This window comes from Cololabis saira, chromosome 13 (assembly GCF_033807715.1).
Source record: "Cololabis saira isolate AMF1-May2022 chromosome 13, fColSai1.1, whole genome shotgun sequence".
NCBI lineage: Eukaryota > Metazoa > Chordata > Actinopteri > Beloniformes > Belonidae > Cololabis > Cololabis saira.
Window position 1 is genome coordinate 26,272,856 of NC_084599.1, and position 27,688 is coordinate 26,300,543.

At 42.1% G+C, this 27,688-nt stretch overlaps 1 protein-coding gene across 9 annotated transcripts in view; it reads left to right on the plus strand.

Moving 5' to 3' along the window:
- The window catches only part of LOC133458507 (ephrin type-B receptor 3-like), a 64,105-nt gene extending 44,032 nt beyond the window's left edge, over window positions 1-20,073 (plus strand). The window contains exons 8-16 of one of the 9 annotated variants that reach the window (XM_061738470.1): window positions 558-666; window positions 4,480-4,532; window positions 4,745-4,951; window positions 6,962-7,209; window positions 7,685-7,900; window positions 8,760-8,945; window positions 9,882-10,081; window positions 13,130-13,285; window positions 15,671-20,073. In XM_061738470.1, the coding sequence (XP_061594454.1) occupies window positions 558-666; window positions 4,480-4,532; window positions 4,745-4,951; window positions 6,962-7,209; window positions 7,685-7,900; window positions 8,760-8,945; window positions 9,882-10,081; window positions 13,130-13,285; window positions 15,671-15,779 (1,484 nt within the window). In that variant the 3' untranslated portion in view covers window positions 15,780-20,073. Of the gene's footprint in view, window positions 1-557; window positions 667-4,479; window positions 4,533-4,732; window positions 4,952-6,961; window positions 7,210-7,684; window positions 7,901-8,759; window positions 8,946-9,881; window positions 10,082-13,129; window positions 13,286-15,670 lie in introns of all 9 variants that reach the window. The other 8 variants (XM_061738469.1, XM_061738473.1, XM_061738472.1 and 5 more) reach the window with 8 other exon arrangements.
- The last annotated feature ends 7,615 nt before the right edge of the window (window positions 20,074-27,688 follow it).

Sequence of the window (27,688 nt, forward strand, 5' to 3'; positions counted from 1 at the left end):
GTCTATGCACATTTTTATTTTATTTTTATTTATCCTTTATTTATACAGATAAAACACTTGAGTCCGAAGACTCATTTTCAAGTGTGACCTGTTCACATCCACACAGTTGCATAAAACATAAAAATGAGACATGACAAGATAACATGACTATGTTAAAAATGTATATAGCTATAAATCAGTGTGCCTTTTCCTATTGAAAGGAATCTAAAATCTTTGTTGGAAAAATTTGTCATCATTTGATTAAAATCTTCTCTTGACAGCCATTCAATCTGTCAACTAAATGTTTTCTCGAAATTGCATGTAACTTTTTTTTTATCTCTGTAAAAAAGGGCTTGTTTTATTACTCCCAGACTGCTTTCCATTAAAATAATTATTCAGCCTAATCAACGGAGTGGATGATTTCAATGAAGTTAGCACTTGAAGGCATGATAAGCATACAAGTTTATAACAAAGTATGTGTAGCATAGTATTTAACTGTACATTTAACTCAATTTAATTTGGCTGTATGCTTGTGACTAGTTCTCTGTGTAACAATGTTCTTTATGTTCCACCTGAAGGTGATCCTCCAAAGTCCTGGCAGGAGCAGCTTCCGCTCATCGTGGGATCAGCCACTGCAAGTTTGGTCTTCATTATTGCAGTTGTGGTCATCGCTATCGTCTGCCTCAGGTAAGAATATAACTTGTAAAAGAATGCAATGAGAAGCATGACTGAGTGGTAGATTGCAAACTATCAAAAATGTTTAAGCTTCCATACCTTAAGGGGTACATATGAAGCAAAAATTAAGTTGTCTTTACGTGAAATTATTTAATCGGATGTCTGAAGTCATTTATATACTGTAGCACGGCGAGTGCTACGGGGCCGACCGACAGGACAGAGGACACAGGTTTCAGTGCAGGAACGTTTATTTTCTCCAGACACACCCAAGACACACGTGCAGAACCTTCTCCCAGCAGCAGCAGCCCCTTTCTGCTGTGCAGCCATGACTTATCAAGCCAGGCAGGGTGGATTGGTTGATTGGGGCCACCTGTGCCCCAATCAACCTGAGTGGCTGCAGCTCCTCCACCCTGCCACACACCCCCATCGCCAACCTCAGGCCGGGGACCATCCGGCCGAGCCAACTCCCCCCCCGCCCCCCTCGGAGCGGGAGAGGAAGCCAGGAACCGCAGACTGCGCCTCCGGGCCTTCCCGGTTTGGCCGGCTGACGAGGCCGGTCGGGAGGTCGCCCTCGGCGACGGGCCGACCACAGAGACCGGTGGGGAGGTCGTCCTCGGCGACGGGCCGACCACAGAGACCGGTCGGGAGGTCGTCCTCGGCGACGGGCCGACCGCCGAGAACGCCGCTCTCGGGACTGGGCCCAGGGTGGCCTCGGGCCAGACGGCATCCGCGGCGCGTCCAGGACCACCCCCTCCCCGACGCAGCACTGCTCCAGCCGTTGGTCCGCCTCTGGAGCTTGCACGTCCAGGACCGCCCCGGCGACCGACGTCTCCGCCTCCAGGATCGCCGCCTCCAGGATCGCCGCCTCCTCGATCGCCGCCTCCTCCAGGACCGCCGCCTCCTCCAGGACCGCCGCCTCCTCCAGGACCGCCGCCTCCTCCAGGACCGCCGCCTCCTCCAGGACCGCCGCCTCCTCCAGGACCGCCGCCTCCTCCAGGACCGCCTCCTCCAGGACAGCCTCCTCCAGGACAGCCTCCTCCAGGACCAGCGCCTCCAGGACCGCCGAGGGCCTCTCTAGACGGTCCCGCGCCGCTCGCCTCACGTACGGGCACGTGAAGGAAAAGGAGTCGTCCTCCGAGGACCGCCCTGGACAGTCCAGCACCCCTCGCCGCACGTCCGGGTAGCTGAAGGTGAAGGGGCGGTCCTCTGCGAGCAGAGTAGGCGGGCGACCCCACCCTGCCGGCTGCTGCGCTGCCAGCGTCTCCAGCGCTGCAGTCTGCCGCTCCGCCTGGCTCCGGATCAGGGCCGCCAGGTCTGCCAGTTTCTGTGCCAGTGCCTCCATCCTGTCGAGCCCCACGTTGGGCGCCAGTGTAGCACGGCGAGTGCTACGGGGCCGACCGACAGGACAGAGGACACAGGTTTCAGTGCAGGAACGTTTATTTTCTCCAGACACACCCAAGACACACGTGCAGAACCTTCTCCCAGCAGCAGCAGCCCCTTTCTGCTGTGCAGCCATGACTTATCAAGCCAGGCAGGGTGGATTGGTTGATTGGGGCCACCTGTGCCCCAATCAACCTGAGTGGCTGCAGCTCCTCCACCCTGCCACATATACAAAATGTATGTAGTTTAACCAACTAAAGAAAGAAGTGACCTAAAAATTTTTATATTAGTCACATTTTATCAACTTTTGTTAGTACTTGGTCTAATGTTTTATATGGTGACTTAGAATTCCAATTTCTAATTGGAATTCTTTTGAAGTCTGACATTCCAGTTTCTCATTTGTAACCGAATGTACCATTAGAATCAAAAACGTTATTACAAAAGCAAACATACCTAAATGAGCTCAAATAAGAAATTGTTCCTCATGTTGACTATTAAAAATTTAAATCAAAACTCTATAGACTAACAATGAACTATATGGGTTCTCAAGCCTGCTCCACTGACAATAAGATTGGCAATAAAAATTGCCAGTGCAGTATTTTTTTACCAGTGTGATAGTGAGATCTCACATCAGCACACTAATTTCTCTGAGTCATTCATCCATCTGCCAATTTAATTGGCTAGCACTAGTTGTGTAGCAGCAATTTGATTGGCTGGCAATTTGACGGAGGCTATGCTCCCTCTGCAATGCATGGAAACCCATGATTCATTTCTGAAATCCTTGACCTCACTTAATTCAAAGTGAACAGACTTTCAGGCTGCATCATAGCATACTCATGCCAGTACGGTATCGGTATCTGTTTGCGGTGTTTCACTCAGAACATAGCAGAGACATTTCATGACAACATCTGGAAATGTGTTAATTTGTGGAGAAAAAAAAGGCATTATATTTATACATTGAAGTAAAGTTTGTGTAAAATGTTTTTACTTCAAGCAGAAACAAAAATTAAGGTAGCTTCAAATGTCAGCTTTGTTTGCACGTCCTCTAAATCACCCCATAACATTCTCAGTGGATTGCTGCACCACCTGTGAGGCCACAGAATGCCAGATTAGCCCTCTGAATCTCTGAATAGTAAACAGCTTTGGCCAAAATGCTATTTTGCTCACTGGACACAGCATGGTGTAGCAGCTGTTGGGCCTGATAGGCCTGCCCTAATGGCCCAGCACTCAGAATCAAATGCTGCCTGACCACAAAGATCCCAGATGCAGCCCTGCCTACCAAGCCCAACTGACTCTGAAGATGCAAACGGCTGCCCACACTTTTAAAAAGTCTGAGGCAGCATCACCTGGATCTAACCACTCTCGTTTATCCTTATACAACTCATTTGTCAGGCAGAAAAATGCAGCGTGTGTGTGTATGTGTGTGTGTGTGTGTGTGCGTATGTGTGAAAGGTTGGCACTCACTGCTCACTGGCGCCCACTGGCCTCTCTCTACAAGCCAGTTCAGGCAGTGGCTGACAAGCGTGGGCATCGGTCACGCTAGACTGAATAATAATCTCCCTGATCCCCCTCCTCTCCTTCTCCCTCCTGCCTCTTTGCTCTTTTCTATTTTCACACTGCTACATTGTGTCTCTCTCAGGGTCTCAGCTTAGCCACTGCTCTGACTGCCACAGAAGAAGAAGGAGAAAATAGTAATAATACAGAATGCAGAGCTTCTGCATATACCAGAATAAAATTAGAATTTGAAATAAGATGCAAATCACCATTGGGTGTTTTTGCCCCCGTTAGTGGTTAGACAACAAAGGAAGCACATTAACATGTAATTTCAACAACCCAGCCCCCTATCTGTGGCCCCCACCCCCCACTACAGTGCAAAAGAGACCTATGTTGGAAGGTAAGGCTATGCAAACTGAGAGAGATGTGTAGAAGAGAGAAAAAAAGCATAGATAAATGAATGAAAAAAATGGAAATAGAGAATGGCATCAAGAGAGCCAGACTCCACATGGAGACCATACGATTCTGACTGTACTGGGAGGAATGGCGTGATTTCCGTAGGGCAAGAAGGGAAGCCAGACAGCTTGTTGTTTGAGTCTTCTTTTTGTCTCAGCTCCTCATTTTGAGGGTATGAATAGCTTTCACTTGCTCCTTTAGACGTTATGGCATGCCTTTGTTTAGACTTGCATTACAGTCTTCAAGTGTGAATTATTGAACTACTAGGCATTGATACAATCTTCATCAGTCTATCTTTTCTTCTAGTAGAAAAAGATTAAACATCTTCCCAAAGCTCCAACATAACATGGCTGTCTGTCTTTGCAACATCCAGACAATATTAGGAATCTGTTTTTTCTTCCTGCCTTTGTTCTTTTCCAGTATCTGCACCCCACTGAGTGCACGTGACTCAGTTTGTGTTTTTCTTTTTTTTTTCTTTTTTATCTTTTTCAACAGAAAGCAGAGAAATGGTTCAGAGTCGGAGTACACAGAAAAGCTGCAGCAGTACAGTAAGTCTCTTTGCTAAGCTCCCCACCTCTTTTTTCATACTCCAAATGCTCACAGCGCTATTTCTTTCCTTTAAATATAGCAATGAATGGCAAATGTATCCCTTAACAAGCAAGAAAGATAGTGTTTTCACGTTTTCCGTCAATGGTACTGTTCAGACTTTGTTTGGCAGCATAGATTCACTTTCCTGTTCTTGCCACTGAATCCCCAATAGTAACGCCTGGAATGAAAGTCTACATTGACCCTTTCACCTATGAAGACCCCAATGAGGCAGTGCGAGAGTTTGCCAAGGAGATAGACGTGTCCTGCGTGAAGATCGAGGAGGTCATTGGCGCAGGTAACCCACCAAAGCTCCTGGGCTACAGGGGGAAGACTGCTAGTCACCTCCAGGCCATACCGTTAGAGGACTTCACACCAAGCGGTACTTTCACTCAATTCATCGCTAGTCCTCTTCTTCCTCCCTCCCTTACCACACTCGTCACCTCATAGGAACCCCTTTTCAGTCTTGCAGATGTCTCCAGCACTCTTATGTGTTCAAAGCATTTATAGCTGTGTCCTTCTTAATTTCGCGTGACTCACAGTTCTTGCACCCTTCACATGCCATGTGCATTTAGAGTAGTTGTAATACCTTGTTGTATGGTGGATTATCATTTCACTCGTGTCCTGAAAACAGAGCCTAATACTGGAATGAGAGCAATGTCATGTATGGAAATTTATTTATTTGAACATCTATACATTACAAGAATAAATCAAAAGATGTTAAAAATGTTTTACTTATTCTAACAAAACCAGATTTCGAACAATGCAAAACTTCAGCCCCATGTAGACGGGATTTGTGGTATTTCTCAAGGGTCGATTTTAATCCTGTCTGAGCGCCTGTGTGCGACTCTTCTCTTATCTTCTCCAGAGCTAATTACAGTACAGTGCTAATGTTTTTTTTTGACACACTCATTGGCTCTCAGTTATTATTAAGACACGGAGCACAATGTAAAAGTTTGGAATTTCAGCAATCACCTTGATTTGGACTGTGAAGGGAGATGTGCAAAAATGGTGTGTTGTCACTGACATGCAGTTGCTGATAAAAGCTCAAGCACTGGTGTCCACTAAATGGCTTTAATAACTCCTTTTCTGTGTAATCTTTGGGAATGCGTCTGATTACACTAAACTTTTCTTTTCAAAGAGCATGGCTAATAATATATCTCGCTCATAAGATTATACATTGTCTCTATTCCAGGATTGTCTCTGACCCTGTCCACTTTTTCCTATCTTGAAAAACTTAAAAAAAAAAAAAAAAACAATAACTACTTTTTCATTCTCGTACTATTACTATAATATTATTACAATATTATCTGTTATTACACTTTTGATTATGACCCCAGTCCCTGGCACTTACACCTCCTCCACCATGTGGTTGTGATCCCTTTTTATTTTAGAGACCCTCCCTTCCGTGATGTTGTAGACAGTGAAATATTTTATGTATGTGATATATTTGAACGTAATTTCTCTGCTTAAAAGCTACAGGACAATGCCATGTGAGGTTGAATTTTTAAAATATGTATGTGAACAAAAATGGAGGACGTTGTGATGGCAGAGATGGGAATCCCCTACTGCTTCTGCTACTACTACTACTGCTACTACTACTATTACTACTACATCGACAGCTCTTCTACTGCTGAGACTACTGCTACTAGAAACCCGTCGCTTCCCAGCATTGGCCTTTAAAGTGACAAACCCTCAACCCCTGTTTCCCCCCTGTTCCCTTCCTCTCCTCTAACCTTCTTCAATCCATCTCCCCATCCTCTTGCTGTCCCTCCCCTGAATTCCCCCACTTGTGTTGATATGCATCACTCTCACCACCTTAATTCCATGCGTTCATGCACACGCTCGGTGTAGAATCTAAACATAAAGCGTCCACAACCCAAAAACCCCCCAAGCTTTTGTCTCCACCCATGTCCTCCTCCAGTGCCCGTTTCCCCAGCTCCTCTGAAGCTTAGCACCACCATCCTGATCCACCATCCCTTCCTCCTTCTTTCCCTCAACTGCACTCACCCTCACTCATCCTATCACCTTATTTCCCCAATTTCCCCGCAATTCTAACATTGCAATTTTATTTTATTTTAAAGATACTACCATCATACCTCTCATTCCCTTGTTTTTGAATGTTTAGACTAGCTGTACAATGGTATTGTACGTTCCCCATTCCACCACCACCACCTTAAGACTGGCCTAGAGTTTTGGCTTCTCTTTGCAGTGAACCTTTCCCCACTCGTATTGCTCCCCCTCCCAGGCTCCTTGGTTCTAACCAGTTAATTGTTCCCTTTCCCCTCTTTTCCCCCCCCCACTCTCCTCCACTATTCCATCATGCCTCTATTCCATCTCTCCTCTTCCTCTTTTTGCTGTTTCTCTGGCTGTCTTACCTGGGCTCTCACAGGAGAGTTTGGGGAAGTGTGCCGTGGTCGCCTGAAGCTGCCTGGGCGTCGGGAAATAATTGTGGCCATCAAGACTCTCAAGGTGGGCTACACTGACCGACAGCGGCGAGACTTCCTATCCGAAGCTTCCATCATGGGCCAATTTGACCACCCCAATATTATCCGTCTGGAAGGTGTGGTCACCAAGAGTCGGCCAGTGATGATTGTGACCGAATTCATGGAAAACGGGGCCCTGGATTCTTTTCTTAGGGTGAGAAAAAAACCGAGATGTGCCTGAACTTTCTTCTGCCAGATGTATTTGAACTTTCTCTTTAGATATCAGACTTACTTTGGACCCTGAAAACATTATCTTATAATAAATTACAGAACCCAAACTAGATATATGGGATATCTGGTATTCACTCAGTTGGTGACTTAAAACTGCTTCAGTTTCCATTGGCTCTCTCCATCAAACAATGTCTGGGATAAAAAAAAAAAAGTTGAAAGAGCAATATAGAAAAGAGAGCAGTCAAGGATGGGTCTGCAGAAATGTTACATTGTGAAAAGAAGGGGGCATTAAAAGTATGGTTAAGACTTGTGCAAAAGCAAGAATAGACACTGAATACAAAAAATACTGGTGAGAATATACAAAGATAAATAAGTGAGAAACTTACCATTTATCCTTTTGAAAATGCTACCTTGATTTAAAATCTAATCTAGCATTTTTTTCTATATTCCTTTGCCAGCTCAATGACGGGCAGTTCACAGTCATCCAACTGGTTGGCATGCTGCGTGGCATCGCAGCGGGCATGAAGTACCTGTCAGACATGAACTACGTGCACAGAGACTTGGCTGCCCGTAACATCTTAGTTAACAGTAATCTGGTCTGCAAGGTGTCTGACTTTGGCTTATCCCGTTTCCTTGAGGATGACCCCACAGATCCCACCTACACCAGCTCACTGGTGAGTCACTGTATACATCTGTATACTTCACATGTGCTTGTAACATACATTCATGTTTGAAATCAATGTTAAAAGTCGCAATGTTTATTTTTAACATCAATACTTTACTATTGTGTTAATTTTAGCCCTTTTCAAAAATGAATTCACAACTTTTCCCCATAGGATTTTTCTCATTCTGAGTAGCTTCTATTTTTGTCACCATGGCTAAGGCAAGGGGGAATATGAGACCAGTTTAAACAATAGATTGAAAAAAATGCCTCCAAATGGAAGAATTATGGACAATGAGGTGACTAACTGACCTTATCCGTGTGATTTTATAGTTAATGGTGCAAAATCCCAAACAGCTGAATGAAAAATGATTTCAAGTGTGGATTTGGGATTCTGCCCAATTAAAATGTCATAACAATTAAATTTTTGGAGGAACAACATGCTCATGTCATGTATGAAAAAAGAAAAAAAAAGAAAAGGCAAAACAACACACAGAGCAAAGAAGTGAGGCCTGACAAGTCTACTGGTGACAGGACGTACTGGTGTTCAATTATTAATGGGCTCTTCACTTCACAGATACCAATCATCTCTCCTACAATTCAGCTTGTATTATTGTTATATGAAAGGACTTTTAAAGTGGTGCTGATGTATTGATGTTAAAAATACAGTGCTATAAATATTCGTATACCTTCACGTGTTTGTGCTTGTCCCTTTTGTCTATATGTTGACTAACCTTGTGTGTGTGTGGCGTGTGAATTCTACAGCATGAACCCATGTGTTGTGCGACGTTTCCCTTAGACTGCTTTTCTCACCCTCTCTTTCCCCCTCTTGTATGTGTGTGGCTCTGTGTCTCTGCTCCATCCCCCCCCAGTATTTCATGCTCACCTACTCATTCGCATATCCACAGGGAGGGAAAATTCCCATCCGCTGGACAGCCCCTGAAGCGATTGCCTACAGGAAGTTCACCTCGGCCAGTGATGTGTGGAGCTACGGTATCGTCATGTGGGAAGTGATGTCGTATGGGGAGCGGCCGTATTGGGACATGAGCAATCAAGATGTAAGCTTGTAATAAATATTTTCCCCCATGATGCCATAAATATTGATTTGAAATCACAACATACTACGACGGAGTATTAGGGCCAAACTAAGACAAAAAAATTACGAGAATAAAGTCATAATATTACGAGAATAAAGTCGTAAAATTACGAGAATAAAGTCATAATATTACGAGAATAAAGTCGTAAAATTACGAGAATAAAGTCATAATATTACGAGAATAAAGTCGTAATATTTTGAGAATAAAGTCGTGATATTTTGAGAATAAAGTCTTAATATTACGAGAATAAAGTAGTAATATTATATATATTATATATATAACTTCACAAGATGCTGCTCAATATTCCTAATTTTAACACAGGGAGAAGACTGCTCTTCCTGTTAGAATTCTCATAAATTACCACTTTATTTTCATAATATTACGACTTTATTCTCATAATATTACGACTTTATTCTCGATAATATTACGACTTTATTCTCGTAATGTTACGACTTTATTCTCGTAATGTTACGACTTTATTCTCGTAATGTTACGACTTTATTCTCGTAATATTACGACTTTATTCTATTACGACTTTATTCTCGCAACATTACAACTTTATTCTGGTAAATTTACGACTTTATTCTCATTATATTATGACTTTATTCTCGTAATTTCCAATTTTTTTTGTCTTAGTTTGGCCCTAATACTCCGTCGTAACATACAGCTGAACACTTAGACTATATATTAAATGTAAGAGTATTCAACCACTTTCATGGTCTTTCTCTCTGAATACCCACTATGTCTCACTCTGGCCCCTCAGACGGTTTTCCTCTTCATCTTTCACTTTTCTAACATTTCATCCTCCTCTGTCCTCCCTCACTTGCCCTTTTCATCGACTCACCTCTTGCTTTTGGTGATTAAAAGTGCTGCGATTTTTCTGTTGTCCTCCCTTAGGTGATAAATGCTGTGGAGCAGGACTATCGACTGCCCCCGCCCATGGACTGCCCCACAGCCCTACACCAGCTCATGCTGGACTGCTGGGTGAAGGAGAGGAACCTGCGGCCCAAATTCACCCAGATTGTTGCCACGCTGGATAAGCTCATTCGCAACGCTGCCAGCCTTAAGGTGGTCACCAACAGCACACAGTCCACCGGGTAAGTCTTGTGATCCTTTGGTGTTTGACTCACTTAAAGAAACAGTCACCCAGTGAAGCATCATTTAGTTTCCAAGAGGTTCCTTGTTTATATTCATCTGGTTTATTCTTATTAAAAAAATATAGAAATAAAAATAGCTTTCTACAAATTTGTGTCGGCCCTATTAAACCATAAGCTAGAAAAGATATGTTAGAATTTGGGGATAGGATAGTACATGTAAATAATGTGATGAAGTGATCAGAGTCGTCAATCATAAGAGTACCGACTTTCAATTTGCACCTAAGTTAGTGTGCCATGCAAATATTCTGAATCCAGGTTGATGCAGTGCATGTGGATAACTGACTCAGCTGCATTGGAATTTTATTACCTATAAAGTTCAGATATTTTACAGTACTTAAATTCTCATAAATGCAGTTTTAACCATTTATGTAGATTACTATCTTTCAATACAGCCCTTTTACGCAAATCAGCCGCCAGATAGGAGCTCAGTCAATCATGTCACATCCACATTTAGCTGATTTATCTCTATTTGAACCTTGTTTCTTCGGGAAGACTTTGGAGGATATTAACAGTGCAGAGTTGGAGCATGCAGCACGAGGGTGACCTATCTTTCCGTCCCTGCATATCAGGGTCTTTCTGTCTTGAGGGAGGGCGACAGACAATCCCAGGTTTGGCTCATGAGGAAAAAAAAGAATCTCAGTTGGCCGCCAGAGTGACGTTCTTAGAAGATTGAGCTTGCGGTTAATTAGCTCGATTAAGGCGATGCAAAAAAGAGTTTGGAGCGTCTTTTAATTAGCCACTAACGAGATTTTAAACGGGCCAGCGGAGAAGAGGCCTCCTGCCGACAAACCTAACAAGGGTGGAGTGAGAAATGATACAGTAGTTACACACACGCGCACACAGGCGCACACACACGTTAACACATTATACCTACGTGCATATATATATATATATATATATATATATATATATATATATATATATATATATATATATATATATATATATATATATATATATATATATATATATATATGCACATGTATTGTATTGTGTATTTAAAGAGTAATTATTGAAGAGCTTTTGTGGCATGAGACTTCTAGCACCAGGACCCTGACCAGCACCCTCAGTCATTTCCACGTTTACTTTTTCTCTGAAGAACTGATGCAAAAGAGAGATTCACACTTGAGGATTTAACCGTATCAAATCCCTGAACTTAAAATGTAAAACAGCGAGTAAGTCTTTTGGAGAATCTGTGACGGTCCCCTGTTCGGACCGTCACAGTTTCTCATGAATTTAGACTTGGCCTGTGGCACTCCTACTAGCTAGCTCACAGGATTATCCGACTTTCCTGCTGTGTCTCTGCTTTGGTCTCACATGTGGCCAGCAACGGCCTGGACCCTTTCTGAGGCAACTTTACAGAAGGAAGACTAACAATACTCAATTAAGAGAAGCCAGAGCCTGGCGTTAACAACAGCCTGAGGCCTTGGGCTCTGGAGCACAAGCCTTATTAAAAATCACTCCATCTACACCACTCAATGGAGCCTCTGTATTACTGTTATTAACTCCCCTCTATGCCTTTTCTCTTTTCTCCCTCTTTCTCCCTCCATTCCTCTTTTAATTGTTAATGAATCTAATGCCATCAAAAAGGATGACAGGGATCAACAGAGCAGAGAGGAGGGGAAACAGTGGCGCCCTTTCTCTGGGCCTGCTCCCTCAACTGTTTCTTCTCCTTCACCTCCCCGTCATCCTCTTCACCTCCCCTCTTGTTCATCTGCTCTGCTTCACTCTGAGTTGCTCCACAGTTTTATTAAAACTCCCAAGGTGGCCTCTCTATCTACGGCATCGATCAGCAATGTTAATTTTTTTCTAGGCCTTTTTTCGGGCTGTCAGCAGGAGTGCAGGAGAGGGCAAAACGCTGTACATTAAAACACATCTTTGCATCCAGATGAGATGGGTAAAGAAGCTGGAGTAAATACACTGAATCTACAATGATCTACAATGAAATGCCGTGTCAAACATTGTCGGTTTGTGAGTCATTTCTTCCAGAGTCCATAACTTCATGAGTCAGTCTTAATGTGCATGGACATGTGGACGTGGACAACATCTGTGTTTACATACCACAGACATTTCCGTGTTTTCATGAAGAAAAGGTCCGTCCAGGTCTTGAGGCAGCCTTGCACTCATCATTTTTGTTGAGCCAACCTTCTGTGAGGACTCCGAAAGAATGTGCGCTGAAATGCTGAAATACGCCCCTGAGAGAATGTACTGTAAATGCAATAATTACGTGATAAAAGGCATAACACTTACACCCTGCTGGTTATTCATATAGACGGTGCAAATCTGATTTGAACCGACCACCAAAACCCCAACGGAATCCAGTCTTCCTACTGTAGATCAGATTTAAACCACATTTGTTAGTGGTTTAAAAGTGCAAATCGCTACAAGCAAACAGATTGGATTTCAATGTTCTTTTACGGTCTCGTCAGTCCCGCTGGAACAGACTGACATCTCACTGCAACAAGACGAACAGGAAGTGAGACAGAAGCTGAGAGCTATCCAGCTGTTTTCCAGGGTTCCTGATGGAAACATGGGCTTTTCTGCATACTTCCACCTAAATGTAGACAGTAATTCTGTCTTGACCCAAATAAAACAAGGGGATACAGTCAATGTATTGGTTTTTAGTATAATATGGGTGGTCCTGCTGTGTTTTAGGAGTGAATTTGAATTTCTCCTTCGAGAACATATACCACCAAGCCTCACCAGCTGCAGCGCCAACATCCACCACTCTGGCCTCCAACCAGTCTCTCCACAGTCTTAAACATACACTCCCACCTTCCCGCATTATATTACCCCGGCTCTGATGCACACAACTCCTTACGTTTGTATCAAGGAGAGGGGGAGAAAGGAGGAGGAGAGAAATGGAGAGGTGGCGCTCAGTGGGGGGCGTTGGGGGCTGAGGTTGGCCGTTAGAGGCGGTAGAGTGACGACCTTAACCCGCTCTCTGTCTCTCTTTCTCTCTCCTCCCTCCCCTCCTCCCCGATGTAGGGTATCCCAGCCCTTGCTTGACCGCTGTGTGCCAGACTATACCACTTTCACCACTGTGGGGGACTGGCTGGACGCCATCAAGATGAGCCGCTACCGCGACAACTTTGTCAACGCCGGATTTGCTTCCTTTGACCTCGTCGCCCAGATGACAGCCGAGTGAGTGGAGCAAATCTGGCCTTAAGTGATTGACCGGGCCGCGTCTTGAGAGTCCCGTCGCTGTTATATGGATTGACCTTGAGGAAACAAAAATAATCTCGTGGATAATTTAAACATGATATGGAAGAGTGGGCTCGGAGCAGATAAATTATAATGAATTTAATGAAATTAAAATATAAATACCCTTGTTAAACTACGGACATCTTTCTTTTAAGACAACATCACACTACCATGCTTGTCATTTTCCAATATTTATGTACACAAGTTGTTTACACATTTTTAAAATATATTTTCAGCAACTCTTGTAGCTGATTCCTAACAGTGAAGGCCAGCTCACGACATACGTGACATTTGCCGTGTTTACAAACCTGAAATGATGTAATAAAGGGTTGCTGATGATCAAATAAATGAATTAGGATTATTATGATAAATAAATCATTATCATTAGCTGCATAATAGGCAGTGGAGGTGGGGGTAATTTGTTTCAATTTGTCTGGAATGACAGGTGTGGTGTACTGTGGCACTCTGTTGCCCTTAATGGCCAGTAATTCCTCTAATGGTACCCATTTATTATCATTTCATCCTCCGGTGCTGCATGGATGTGGATGGCAAAATATTAGGGAAAAAAACGCAACTTATTTGTGTAATGCAACCTGATTGGGCAGTATGTTTATGTGTGTGTCCCTGTGCAGACTGTATAAGTCTTTGGGTTTACTTTTAAAGGATGCATAGGGCTACAGAGTCCTTGTAGGGGGTTTACATGTAATTCTACATCATCCAATATTGATATCCTTGCGTGACTAAATGAAGGGGATGGACAAAGCGACAGAGGCTCAACAGCCAGCATCTGCTCTCTCATCAGCTATCGACTGGTGAAATCAAACAACTGAGCGGAAACTACAGGTTCTTGTGGTATTATTAGACGGTATAATGGTCACGATTATTAGATTAAGCTCCCCGACTAATGACGGACAATACAGGTGTGCTCCTCTGAGTCTGTTTGGAAATGACTTGATGTTGTTGTGCATCTTTGGGTAAAAAGATTAATTTAGACTTCAGAATATTTGCACTCATTTTTCTGAGGGTTATTTTAAGCACTGAAGGAAGCTGCGTGAATTTGTGGCCAACTTAAAACAGAGTTTCTGACAGAAGGACAGATTCTGCTTGACAGGACATTAACTGAGTAAACTGTCTTAATATTCTACTCACACACATACACAAACCAAAGAAGAAAAAAAAGGCCTTTGTTTCCCATTTTCCTCCTGTTTTTCCGGATAAATGAAAGGCTGGTGTGAAGTCTGCCAGCTGTCAAACAGTAGCTTAGTTATCTCTTTAATCATTAACTATTGTTATAGCTGTTTGACTCCCATCATTTTGCTCTCTTGCTGGGAAACAGAGGCATGCTTCATTAAGGCGGGCTCTCAGGCTGTCCCTATATTGTTAACACACTCTCAGGAAGCTGTTTTATGGGGGATCACCTGTTTGTGTTCCCACCTGGTACAGTTTATATTCACTTGTGATACAAAAGTGAAACTTGTCTCCAGTTCTTGAGTTGAGGGGGGATGAGGAGGGATGGCATCCCCCCTGAAATAAAAAACGGTCAAAATCATCCCCCCTGTAAAACTGCCATCCCCCCTTTCCATCCCTTATGTCATTTCATCAATTAATATGGTTTTACTGCTATTTCAACATTTAGAGTCATCACCAGAAAAATAACACCAGAAAAATAATTCATTCGACAATTTTTACCTGTTTCAAGTACATTTTCACTTGAAATAAGTAGAAAAATCTGCCAGTGGGACAAGATTTATCTTCTCATTACAAGATAAAAAATCTTGTTCCACTGGCAGATTTTTTCTACTTATTTCACGTGAAAATCTACTTGAAACAGGTGAAAATTGTTGTTTTTTCCAGTGATGAGTCTTGTTTTAAGTGTAATAAGATTATTTTACTAAAATGAGACATTTTAACTAGAAATAGGACAAAATATTCTTATTTTGAGTTTTTGCAGTGATCCGTTTTACCGAAGAACAGAATCATATTGATAAGTTCAGAAAACTGTTTTTTATTGTTATGTTTTGATGTATTTGATGTAAGCCCAGTGGATATTTAAAGCTTACAGAAGGCTGCATTTAACTGCTGCTATGTCATTCCTGCAGTATTTCTGCAAGTGTTTTGGTCACTGCTATTATTTGTAATATATTATATTATTTGTAATCAGCACAAATTATCTGTCTCCATATGATAAAATCTACCATCCCCCCTGATTCTTTTTTACAACTCAAGTACTGCTTGTCTCCAACTTCACCTTGTGATGGTTCTTCATTTATATATTTTGTTTATGACAGAGACACCTGTTCTTATGTAATTTGTTTCTCTCCTCAGGGACTTGTTGCGGATAGGGGTGACGTTGGCCGGTCATCAGAAGAAGATTCTGGGTAGCATTCAGGACATGAGACTACAGATGAACCAAACACTTCCTGTCCAGGTGTGAGCCACAGGACACACGAACGGATGCAGTCAAAGGACAGCCCGACAGGAAAAGGGGGAAGTAACGATGCCGGAGTGGGCCACTGGAATACCCTAGCTGCCTGACCCATCTCTGCCATTTAAACACTATGAGACTGGCTTGCAGTGCCTCTGAATATACTTTTTTCTTTATTTCATTGCCACTTTTTGTCCCCCGCTTTTTTGTTATTCATCTTTTTTTTCTCTATTGAGACCGAATTAGTTTGTTTTTGAGAGAGGAGAAAGGTTTTAACCCCCTTCCCCATGCGTGCCTCACCTCCACTGGAGGGGGTTGATGTTTGCATGCATGTGTTTTTTCGTGAAGTTGGCCTCAGTCACACTGATATTAGCCCCTCCCCCTCCCGACCTCTCAGCTCAGCTTGGCTCAAACTGGATGAAATGATGCATAGTTAAAATTAAACACCCAAATATATAAAAAAGTGACAAGAGTTTCCACTTGACTAGAAACAAATGAAGCAAAAGAAAAAAGAAAAGAAAAAAAAACACATGTGTGTCAGACCACAAGACAATTCCCTCCCTGATAGAAGTTGTTTTATTGTGCATGTGTGTTGTGCTCCATCTTCATATTGAAGGTGTGCTACTTAAAAGAGCACTTGCCAGAGAGGGCTGAGGCGCTGAAGGAAAAAAACAAAAAAGATGAGGCTGCAGTCAAAGGTCAAGAGGATGACAGAAGGTCAAGGAGGTCAAAAGAAAGGCAGCCACATTTTTTTGGACACCTGTTTGGACTGTTGGGTCACCAGACGATCTTTTCTTTCTGGCCTGAAGTGACTCAGGAGAGTTCCACAGCCCGGGAACACTTGCTCATCAACCGTGTTTTTGAAGCATAATTACATTTTAACTTTTTTTCCCATCCACTTTACTTTCGTTTTTCTTTTTTCCTTTGAATTTTTGGGCTTTCCTACATATTTTTGGGAGACTGTTTCAAAATGGCCGGTCAAACCGAAGTTACACCCCCGCCTCCTTTACTGGACACTTGATGTGCTTATGGAGAGAAGAGGACTGTGGGAACGCTATTCAAAGACCCCCCTTGGCCTTTTGTGTGCATTTTTGTAACTCGTGTGTGTGTGTGTGTGTGTGTGTGTGTGTGTGTGTGTGTGTGTGTGTGTGTGTGTGTGTGTGTGTGTGTGTGTGTGTGTGTGTGTGTGTGCGTGTGCGTGTGCGTGTGTGATCAAGTGTGCGTGGATGTGCGAGTGTATGTAGCTGCCCACAAATATACTGTACAATACAGCTTCTGCTATTTGCCATCATGGAGAATTAACGCATGAACTGAACTGTAATAAGGAGCAACTATATCTAAAACAATTACACTATACTCTGTGGACAGCTGTTAAACATTCTTTTTTAATTGAATCCCAAAATAGACTTTTAACACACACACACACTCACACACACATACACACACAGACATATATACAGTATATGTATACATATATATGCATCATGCAGAAACTGAGGGCAACCATGATGGACGTATACTATTATCTGGATTTAGAAACGATCAAACCCTTAGTTTTAATTTCTTGTCATCCTGCCCCATGTATTTATTTGTACCTCACCCGCCAACCCACAATCCCTCCCTCCCCACCGAGACCCGGACGGACTAGGCTGTTTGGGAGAGTGGACCTGGAACAATCAGAAGGAAGAGACTCCGAGAGGATTCACCCAATGAATTGATGATTATTCAAGAAAAACAAGTTGCATATACAGTCAATTGGATATTGTATTTTTGTTGTTGTTCTAAACAGCCTGTACATGTTTTGTAACAAAAAATAAGAGAAATAACAAAAGAAAAATAGTGTTTTGACAAAAAAAGAAGTGTTGTTGTGAAATGTTTGCCTTAGTGAAATTTACAGAACGCAAAGGACGGCAAGAGAGAAAAGGGAGCGTGAAGTTGCAGCAAGGGGTGAAACGAGTGCCATTCACGTTTGATCACATGGGTACTATATTCTGCGTACATTGTTGTCTGAGTGTGTGTAGGTGTGTTCAGGTGTGTGTGTTTGTGTCACCTGAACTTGATATTAAGCTTCCACAACCCACCGTCATTCTCAACATAAAGAGCATTTGTGAAGCACTGAGCTGTTACTAATTGTCTTCCAGGCACTTGTCCAACTCTTGCAAACCACTCAACTGGTGTCCAACCCAGTTCACGTAGGACTGTTGAAAGGTAGATACGGTGAAGGTCCGGAGATAGTGTTGTGTCAAACTAGTCAGCTCACATTCCTATCATTTCAATCACCCCAGAGCACGAGCTCCATTACAAGGGCTGTAGCTTCTATCCATCCAACAGAATGCTCATTAGAGGATCCATAGCTGTCAGCGGAGAAGCCTATTGGTCTTTGTCTGTCTGCTCGATTAATGCAGCAGCCAGCCGGGCGTTGCGAGGAGTCCAAGGTGCAGCATACAGACGTATGTGGACATAGGGCAGGCCCACCTATCATTATCTCTCATTCATTTCCTGTCTGGCCTGCAATCATCCTGTCTCGGCTCTGGCTGCTGCGTGATTAACACAGTGCAGGAGCGGCAGCACGGGCATGCAGACAGCTCGCCTCATCTTAACTGATAGCAGCTGCATCGCTGAAACCATGCTATTTGTGCTTCTCGCAAGAGAGCGTTTGGAAGCGCCGGATTAAGGAGCGGGTCTGCATCACTGTTACAATTTTCCTGATAGTCTCCATACTGTTTGGGCTGGAGTTAATGAATGCAATATGTGAATACAATACCTTAGGTGTGTAGTGAAATCACAATGTTTTTGGCCATGCAGTGTGTCTTGCCAGTCTTTCAGTCTCACTCACCTCCCTTCGAAAGAGTGTATTATGCAAAACAAACATGTGTTACATATTTTGTGTTATTTTATTCCACATACAGATGTTTTCACTAATGTTAGTAGTCTCGATTAAGAGCTTACTAACCTATAACAGTAGTAGTGCACACTCCACTAGTAAATTAACAAATGCGTACTAATGCAGTGCAGAAAATTAGTCTAATTTTTTTTCTTCAATTAAAGTAGTGAGCTCATACTGCTGATATGATGGCTACGTCTCAGAAGTGCCAGGATTAGCAACAATATCTGCCAGAATGTGTTGAAAATGCTTTTTAAAAGAGATGATCAGGCATTTTTTCTCCTATTTTATCTCAGTTATTTTGTCCTCTGTCACTGCAAAATGCTGTTACGATTGCAAGAACAGTGATTGAGTAGAAATCAGCACAGTCCGAATCTTTCAATCAGCTCGGCCCTGCTGCTGCTGCTAACTTGCATGTGGCAGCAGACAAGACAGAGTTGATGGGCATAAAAATACAGAAAGGGGGTGGTATATTGGGGTTAAACACAATCAGATGGCAGACATGCCTACTCATGAAAAGTGGCAGCTTGGAGCGTTCATAAAGTATTGATGGAGTGCACATGGTGCTCTGGGGCCTGGAGTCGCGTTCACCAAAGTCAACCGGCCATGAGTGATGAGCTCAACTGGCAGCGTTGCACATATTTAAAAGATTAACCCGCCACTGCTTCAACTGCAAACAGTTAGATCTTTGAGTAGGTTTGTTCCGGCATTCATGAGTGTTTCATATTTAACATTCACAGAGAGAAAGGAAACTTGCTCTCCTGTGTGTTTTGTTCGATGGAAACCTGACTGCACGTGGCCAAAATGAAGATGAATTGTCAACTTTTGTGCGTGTGCTTGTGTGTGTGAAATGAAAGAAATGCCATTTTATAAAAAAAAAAAGCAAAAAGAAAACGGTTTGATCAGCAGAGTCTAGACTGTCTCTTTGTGTGCCAACAGGATTCAAACCATCCTAACATTCCTTACGCCTTTCCTTACCTGTTTTACATCTTTTGCATCATCACAGAATCCACCCTCCAAAGCCCCCCCACCCCCCAGCTCACACACACTTACACCGCCTCCTTTTGTCTCCTTAGTTGTCTGTTTTAAATAAAGATATAGAGCTTTTTTTTTCTTCTGTCTTCTAACAAGCTCACCACACATGTTTTTGGTCACTTTTAAAACTCCCTGTTTCTCTCTCTCTCTCTCTCTTTCTCTTTCTCTCTCTTTTTAATAAAAGTAAGAAACATGTTTCAGAGAGTACTGTACATGTTTAGTGAAATAGGGGTGGGGGGGCGGGGGGGGCTTGGATCAAGAAATGCAATTGTCAATTCTTCTTTGAAAAGCATTGAGATGTATTTAATGGTGCAGACATACACAACAAATTACTAAAAAAAAAAAAAAATGATGATGATGCATTCTTGTAGAAATATTTTTAAAAGACCCTTTTTGCAATTAAATTATTTAAGAAATGTGACCCGATCTTCAGAGTGAGTCTTTGTGTTGTGTTTTGAATTGATAATTCCTCCATATGGAAATCTTTCTTTGTTCTTGAGGTTATGCCAGTTCATAATCACGCACATGCTCTGCAGTCGAGTAATTGCCCAAGACAAACACAGTCAATCTCACCACTCGTATTATTTTTATGGCTGTGTCTCACTCCCATAATCATTACCAGAACTATGAGTAGTTATGGAGCAGTTATTACAATAACATTTCTTGTTTCATAAAATGGCCCAAAGACCCGAATTCAGCCCACAGTATCCTATGGATAAACATCCCACGCCCCCGTACTGAAGTCTACACATTTCTGGGCAAATGTTCAGTGCACCTTTAAGCCGGAACTGTTCATTTTTCATCCACTCCGATTTGATGTTTGTGTTTGAGACAGGCTTAAGCGGCATTATTGCCCTCGCGGCGGAAAAGCCTGAGGTCATTTAGAGTAACAATCATTGCAAAAATATGTTTCTTTTATAATCTATCCTTCGTATTCTCTTTTATAGCTACAGACACAAAATGAGTGGTTATTGTTCTTTGGGAGAAGTTAACGGGAGTTCAATTTTTCTAACTTTAGTTATATGCCTTTGCAACAAATTTAGCTGTCAAAAAAGTTTGTCCAAGCCTATACCTGCATGGAGGGAAAGCAGAAATGTAACTACATAATTACAAATCAGCTATTACTTTCAAAAGTGATCAGCAACAGGGGCTGCTATGCTGTCAGGCTGGCAAATCTGCAAGACACAATGTTGTCACAAGCAAATGGGAGATTAGAGCTATATGTCAATATCTTGCAGCATTCAAGCTCCCCATATTGCCCTGTAAGCCCTATAATTAATATGAGCACAACTCATCTCTGCAGGCATGGAGCCAACAGTCTTGTTTTCTAGCACTAAGGGAAAGATGCTCAGATCATGGATTCTACCTCATCTAGCCCACATCTTGTCCCCTGGCTCCCCTCCTCTCCCTTTCTCTGTCCAATTAAACGTGGAGCCTTGGATCGGTCTCTCTTGGTGTCTGGATGGAGCAGATATTTTCAAAATGAACCTCCCACTACCATGGGATGGGCTCAAAAAAAGTTTCAAGGCCAAAGTTTTTAGTGATGCTGCGGGCAGAATAAATCTTCCCCCGAACTTTCAAACATGTTATTGTTAACTGTTTCTATCAGATGAGAGACTCAGCAGAACCCTCTTGAAGATTCAGTGAGCATTTTATTTAAATTTCTATCGAATAACATTTCCACACAAGCTTTTTCTTTTTTTTTACCTGTGTGATTGCTCTTTCAGAGGAAATTTGAAAATCCCTCATAGCAAAATTAACTAAACAAAATTAAACACGACTGTAAACATCCTGAGTCAGATTGGGGGACCGTGTCATAGGTTTTGAGTTTGTTTTGGCTGGCCCACGTAGTCGGCGCTCAATAAGAAGTAGATTCTGTCAGTTTAGGGTAAATATGGACCAAGGCCAAGATGAACTAGATGACTGTATACTTTCCTCCAGCTATTGACATAGTGTCACATTACTCCAAGCTGAAGAATATTGATTGTCTGAAGCTTTGTTTAATCAAAATATGTCACATAAAGCGAAAGAGAATTATTACAATGTCAATATCAAATCATTTTTAATCCTTGTTCGGTCATTGAAGTGGCATTAAGAATAATATAAGTGTACATTAACATGCCTTTGCCACGTGCCAGTCAGGAGCAGGATCAATGAAATACATGATCAAACGGCAGAAAAAAAGGAATAAAAGAAATCAACCTTCCTTCGTTTTCAAAGCCAGACTCTCTTTATTCCCCGAGTCCCCACAGACGAGTCCCCCCCCCCCCCCCTAACTCTCCCCCCCACCCCACTTATGAGCTCCCCCACCAACACAACGCCCTCTGACGACTTTTTCTTCCTCTCCCATCTCCTCTGCCATAATCCTTCTCTTTCACTTCGGCTTGGCACCGCTAATTGGTCACGTCTGTACTGTGACACTGGGACCCAAAATAATTGCTGGACAAATAGTGAGGCGTTTAGCTTCAGCCCTGTCTCAAGCAAGCTGTACACAGACACCAGCCGACTGGAAAGCCTAATTACCACTCCAGCCCCAAAACTTGCTAATTGGCAAATACTTCTAACAAAAAAAAAAGAACAAAAAAATATGCGTGTCCATGCGAGCATGTGTTTTGTCCGTGCCTTTGTTTCCTGCCCTGAATGAGTGGGGGCCTGTGGAGTCGCATATGAAATAAGAATAATAGTTATAGGTTTTGTGTCGGCTAATGTGCGTCATCATTTAATAGACTGCCATCCTAAACATGTATACTTAAGTTATAAATCGCATGTGTTGTTGCTGTTGTTTTGTCTTTCTGCTAATTATAGCTGTTTGATTAGGTTTAGTTTAGTTTAGTTTAGTTTAGTTTAGTTTATTTGTTTTCACATATAAAAAACATTTGTAACACAATATAAAAGTAGAAAGAAATGTGAAGGAGAAAGCCTAAAAACCCTCCAGGGGCTTGAGAAGTGGCTTTCTCCATTTACATACATCCAGAGCATTGGAAAGGGGGGGGACAGTAAAACTAAATACAGAAACATTAAACAAAAATCAATAAAAATGATACGATTGGGTACACCTGGTTAAGTTGGAAGACCGTATGGGAAGTATTTATTGTTTAAAAGAGTTGATTTTAGAGCTTTTTTTAATTGATTGGATGAGAATAGAAAAGGTAATGAGTTCCATATTTTTGATCCTCTGAAACCAATATTAAACTGAGATTGTGATGTGCGAGTCTTTGGGGGTCTGAGGTGATTAGAGCTGTGTGTTGGATAGGTGTACTTGTGAGTTGTGATTAAAAATATTATGGAGGAAAGGGTTAGGTTAGGTTTGGAAGAAAGGTTAGTTCTGTTTTAACATTTTTCATTTACGATAAGGTGCTGTGAGGTGTCGTTTATAGATGTACTATTTTTTTTTTATTGTACTATATTTTTGTTTTATTAAATTTTTTTTTAAACAAATCCAAACGTAATTGATTCCATCAAAAATAAAAACCAGAAAGAATTTTTCTTAAAAAAAAAAGAAAAACTAAAATATTTGAGCATGCCTTCACATTGGCCCCCTTCCCCAGTCGGGAGGAGCCAACCTTTTCTGCCCCAGATTAGGAATCCTATTGTTGGGTGTTCGGGTGCAGCTGCGTGGTCGTTCTGTCTGATGGGTTAAACATGTCAGCTTGGGAAACAGTATTCAGCAAGGCTACGCCTGGGGACCGCGGGGTGAGCCGGAGTTCACGGTCAAAAGCTGGACAGTCGGTGGGAATGTGTCACATGTGGGAGGTGTGGAAGCCTTCAGGTACAGAAACGCTATTGAATAAGCACATCAAAATGCCGGCGCGGGGAGATAAGATGTCCTCATGGCTGCTGTTACCGAGACAGAGCCTCAATTTACTGTAAACAGAGCGTGATATCAGTACCACGATGCATAAATCACATGACCTGGCATGAAAAACCGCACTGGCGTGGGCTTGTTAGTCAGAGGAAGAAACACAAAAACACACTAGATTGTTTTGGTCTCTGTTTTTGTGTTCTCATCACAGTTCCCCACTTGCCCTCTGTGTCTTTGTAGGAGTGTAATGCACTGCAGTCTATTGATTCAATAGTTAAACTCTATGCTCAATGATTAGAGTCAATTTATATGTGTAGCTTATGAGACAAACATTTAACAGGAGCTTTTAATCAGTTTACGACCTGCCTGTGGGCAGGTTATTATTTACATGACTGTCTCAAACAGTTAACGTGGAAATCATTCTCCTGCATGAAAATTGAAAACAATAATTCTTAATTAATCTGGCGTAATTATGAATAATATCATCTCAACAAACATCTGCTGGCCTCTCTTTCTTTGATGGGAATAATCCAGATGCATCACTGAAAATCACGCTCTCTAACCAAAGATAATCAAACGCTCATACTTTGTGCTTATGAAAGACGGCCATCACATTGCCCAGCCAAGGTCATATTTTTTTCATGTCATCGGTAGGCATGAAGGGAACGGCCTTGTTCCAGCCTGACATCTCATTAACTCCTCGTCGATATTTATCAGTCTTAATCAGAGCTGTGGCAGGTCCGGTGTGATTACTTCCTGCGTGTGAAAGCAATCACACCTCGTCCTCTCCACTGTCCTTGATTTATTGAGGGAAAAACACTCGGGCACGGTCGAGGAAGTTTGAGAGGGGCTGCGTAAAAACAGGAGAACTGAAAGCATTCATTCACAGCTTTTTGCTTTGTCGCTCCTTCTTGCAAAGGCCCTGCACAAAACTGCAAACACCAGCAGCTGGGCAATAAGGAACAATTGTCTTCCCAATTGGAAATTTTTTTTTCAGTACCTGGAAAAAAACAGAAAAACATCAGTCATGCTGTCCAACAAGTGATTTTACAGTTTATTACTTCTATCCTAGAAACATTAATATTTTATTAAGGAAAAATATATTTTATGGTCAACAGAGACTGAAAAATGTAAAAACATTTCCAATCATAAAACGTCATATATTTTACGACTATATCACCCATTAAAGAGGACACAACAGCTTACTCTGCTTCCTGCTCATTGTTGCATCTTAAGATGTTACATTTTTCCATGTGTCATTGTGAGGGTCGTCTGTTTTTTTTTTTTAACTTGATGAATGGCCATGTCTTTAATGAGCATTCTCGCTGAAAGCTATTGTGCAGTTTCAGAGAACATCCTAATATGCAGCCAGAAGCTTAAAAGAGCCAGCGGGAGGGGAAAGGAATCAGCCCACACAAAATGTGGCATCAACACAAAAAGCAACCACGATATGGAAAATAGAGGAGGCAGAGTAAAATGGCAGCATGAGTTTAAATTTTGGGTTAGATCACTTAATTACTAGCACAAAGAAATAGTCTTTATATTTTATCTGAGCAGCGGCAGTTTAACAAACCTGTTATCATGTGGAAACAAGATGACCGATAAAAACTCAGCCAAGGCGGGGGTTTTGGGGGGGAGGATATTCATTTCTTGTTCACACAAAAACTGTGGTCCTTCATGTCCGCCATCAGGTGTTCAGTCTCACTCCTTAACCTCATTAAGGACCTCTAACAAGGCCAATGTGGAGCACACTAATGTCAGGTGGCAGGCAGACAAAGGTGAAACTCCGGGGGGTGTCAGATAATGTGCTAACATTCTTGCAGCTGTGTGGGTTCGGAGGCCATTGAGGAGTTTTAACGTGGAACCGAGTGTCAACTCCTGACCAAATGCGTTTCTGGTCGCCAATGACCTGTAAACTGTACGGGTTGCACGGGAGTTGTCACGAAACAAAGGCGGAGGGTGAAAAAAAAATGCAGGTTGAGCGTAAGACAAACTCAGCGGGGGAAGATGTGGCAATCCTGAGCCCAGTAAAACCAGAAAAATCGTAAACTTCTGACATTTTGGTATTTTTGAACTTTATATGCCCCTTGTGTTTTGTTTTTTTTCAGGTTTGCTGTGCGAAGCTTCTCCGGTCGCGCCAGCTTGTCCAGTCTCTATGCTAGTCACAGCCGCTCGCCTGCAGAACGGGATTCTGATTGGACAGAAAATGGCTGATGCGTGATCCCGCCCGTGGCCAGACATCACATCATGGCGGATGGGGTCATGCGAAGGCCAGATCGTGATGCATCTTGGGTAAAAGTGCCCTCTTTTTCTTTTTTTTTCCCAAGCCGTTTCCAGGCCGTTGTGACAGAAAAAAAATGTAGGACAGCTGGTAAACAGACAAGCCATGATTCTATTAAACTAGACACAGATTTAAATAAACTGCTCAGACATTAACGCTTTAAGAATAGCTGTTGCCGTCATGCTACACCAGTAAGCGTTGTGTTTAATAGCTGCACTGAGACAAAGTCTAAACACACACTGCTCACATATCGCTCATTAACAAAGATTTGCATCCAGCTTCATTTAGCAGAGTGCACTATCAGGGTGTAAATTGTGTCCGATAAAGAACAATAAAGGCTTTCGATGGAGCCACAGTTAGTGTTGGCAATTACCTCTTATTACACCGTAGATCGTTTGAGCCGTCATATTAACCACATGGAAAATGTGAAATAAAAACAATGATCCACACATCAAAGGCTGCCCATAAACACAGCTCCACTACCAAGATTACAATGTGCTAATTGGTGGTATCGTATAGTTATATTTTACTACTTCGGATAGAGGATGAAGATGATTTCTGAGGAAAATGGACAACAAGAGCAATTCAGCCAAGATGATGTCCTGCTCATTCTGCTCATCTGTTCTAGACCTTAATCATTCTTTGCTTAATCCTCATTGTTATAGTAAATTTGTTTGCAGTCATGAAGCCAGCTTTGATTACAAAGCCATTGTTTTTTTGTTGTTCTTGTTATTTTTTTGCAGATTTTACAGGTAATCATTGTGGTTAAAAGGAGCTGCTTGTCCTTACTCTCAGTTGAAGCAGCTTTGCTGACCTCCGCAGGTTGTGAGTTTTCCAGATGGTTGCACCTATAATCAACTGGTCACCACCGTGTGTGTCTGCGTGCGGTTACGCATCGCCTCCCACTTTTCACTCACTATTTGCTTTCATATTTTCAAACTCAGCTATGAAAGAGTGCGTGTCTTCAGAGGAGTTGGGTTTTTTCTGTGTTGACACATGAACGACATCTCCGCCTGACGGGAGCATAAAAAAAGGATTAGCGGCAGGTTTAAAAACCAAAAAAAACAACACAGACATGCTTGACAAAACAAGACAAATGCACCGTCCTAACACGCATGCTTCAGTGGTCTCCTGTGATGTGATAAAAACCATCACGTCGGCTGAGTGGCACGGCAGGCGGTTAGAAACGTGCACAGACATGGTGCAATCCAGTGGCTGTCACCCTGCTGGCATGCTACTGTGTGTAAAACTGAGCTGACAAGAAGCCCCTGCCTGCAACCTTTAATGGTTTTTAACGAAAAACATAATATGATTCAAACAGGACTTATTAATCAACTCTCTTTGTCACCATATAAGATGTAAAATTTGTAATTTTACTTTGATTCAACTGTCCTCATTATTTCAGTCCTTTCACTATATCATACTTGAACACTTGCCATTGTGGTAAATTCATGGAAATGAAAGATAAAATCCCTTTAGAATGAAATATTTTGTCTTTACTGTTAAAATTCATCAAATATACATTTTTGCTAAAACGTCAACCAGTGTGTGCCGGTGATTATACAATCTCTGCACAGACACTCTCCTGTTCAATTAAAGAATGACAGGTGATGTGAAAGGAGAACATATATTAATATAAAATATTCATTAAACATTATTTTAACATCTTAGATGTAATTAACTTAAACACTAATAAATTATGCATGGATTATCATATTTCAGCAGGAAAATGATGAAGACAGCCAACATTATTTATAGCCAGTGTTTGATTCTGAGATGCTCTGATGTCCTGTTCAAAACCATGCTGGCTACCTTGACTGAGTAAACTGACTACAGAGCGTGAGCAAGATTAAAGTGTTTCTAGTGTAGTCTGAGGTCAGAATTAGACATTATTCTCGTACTGTAACTCTGGGGTC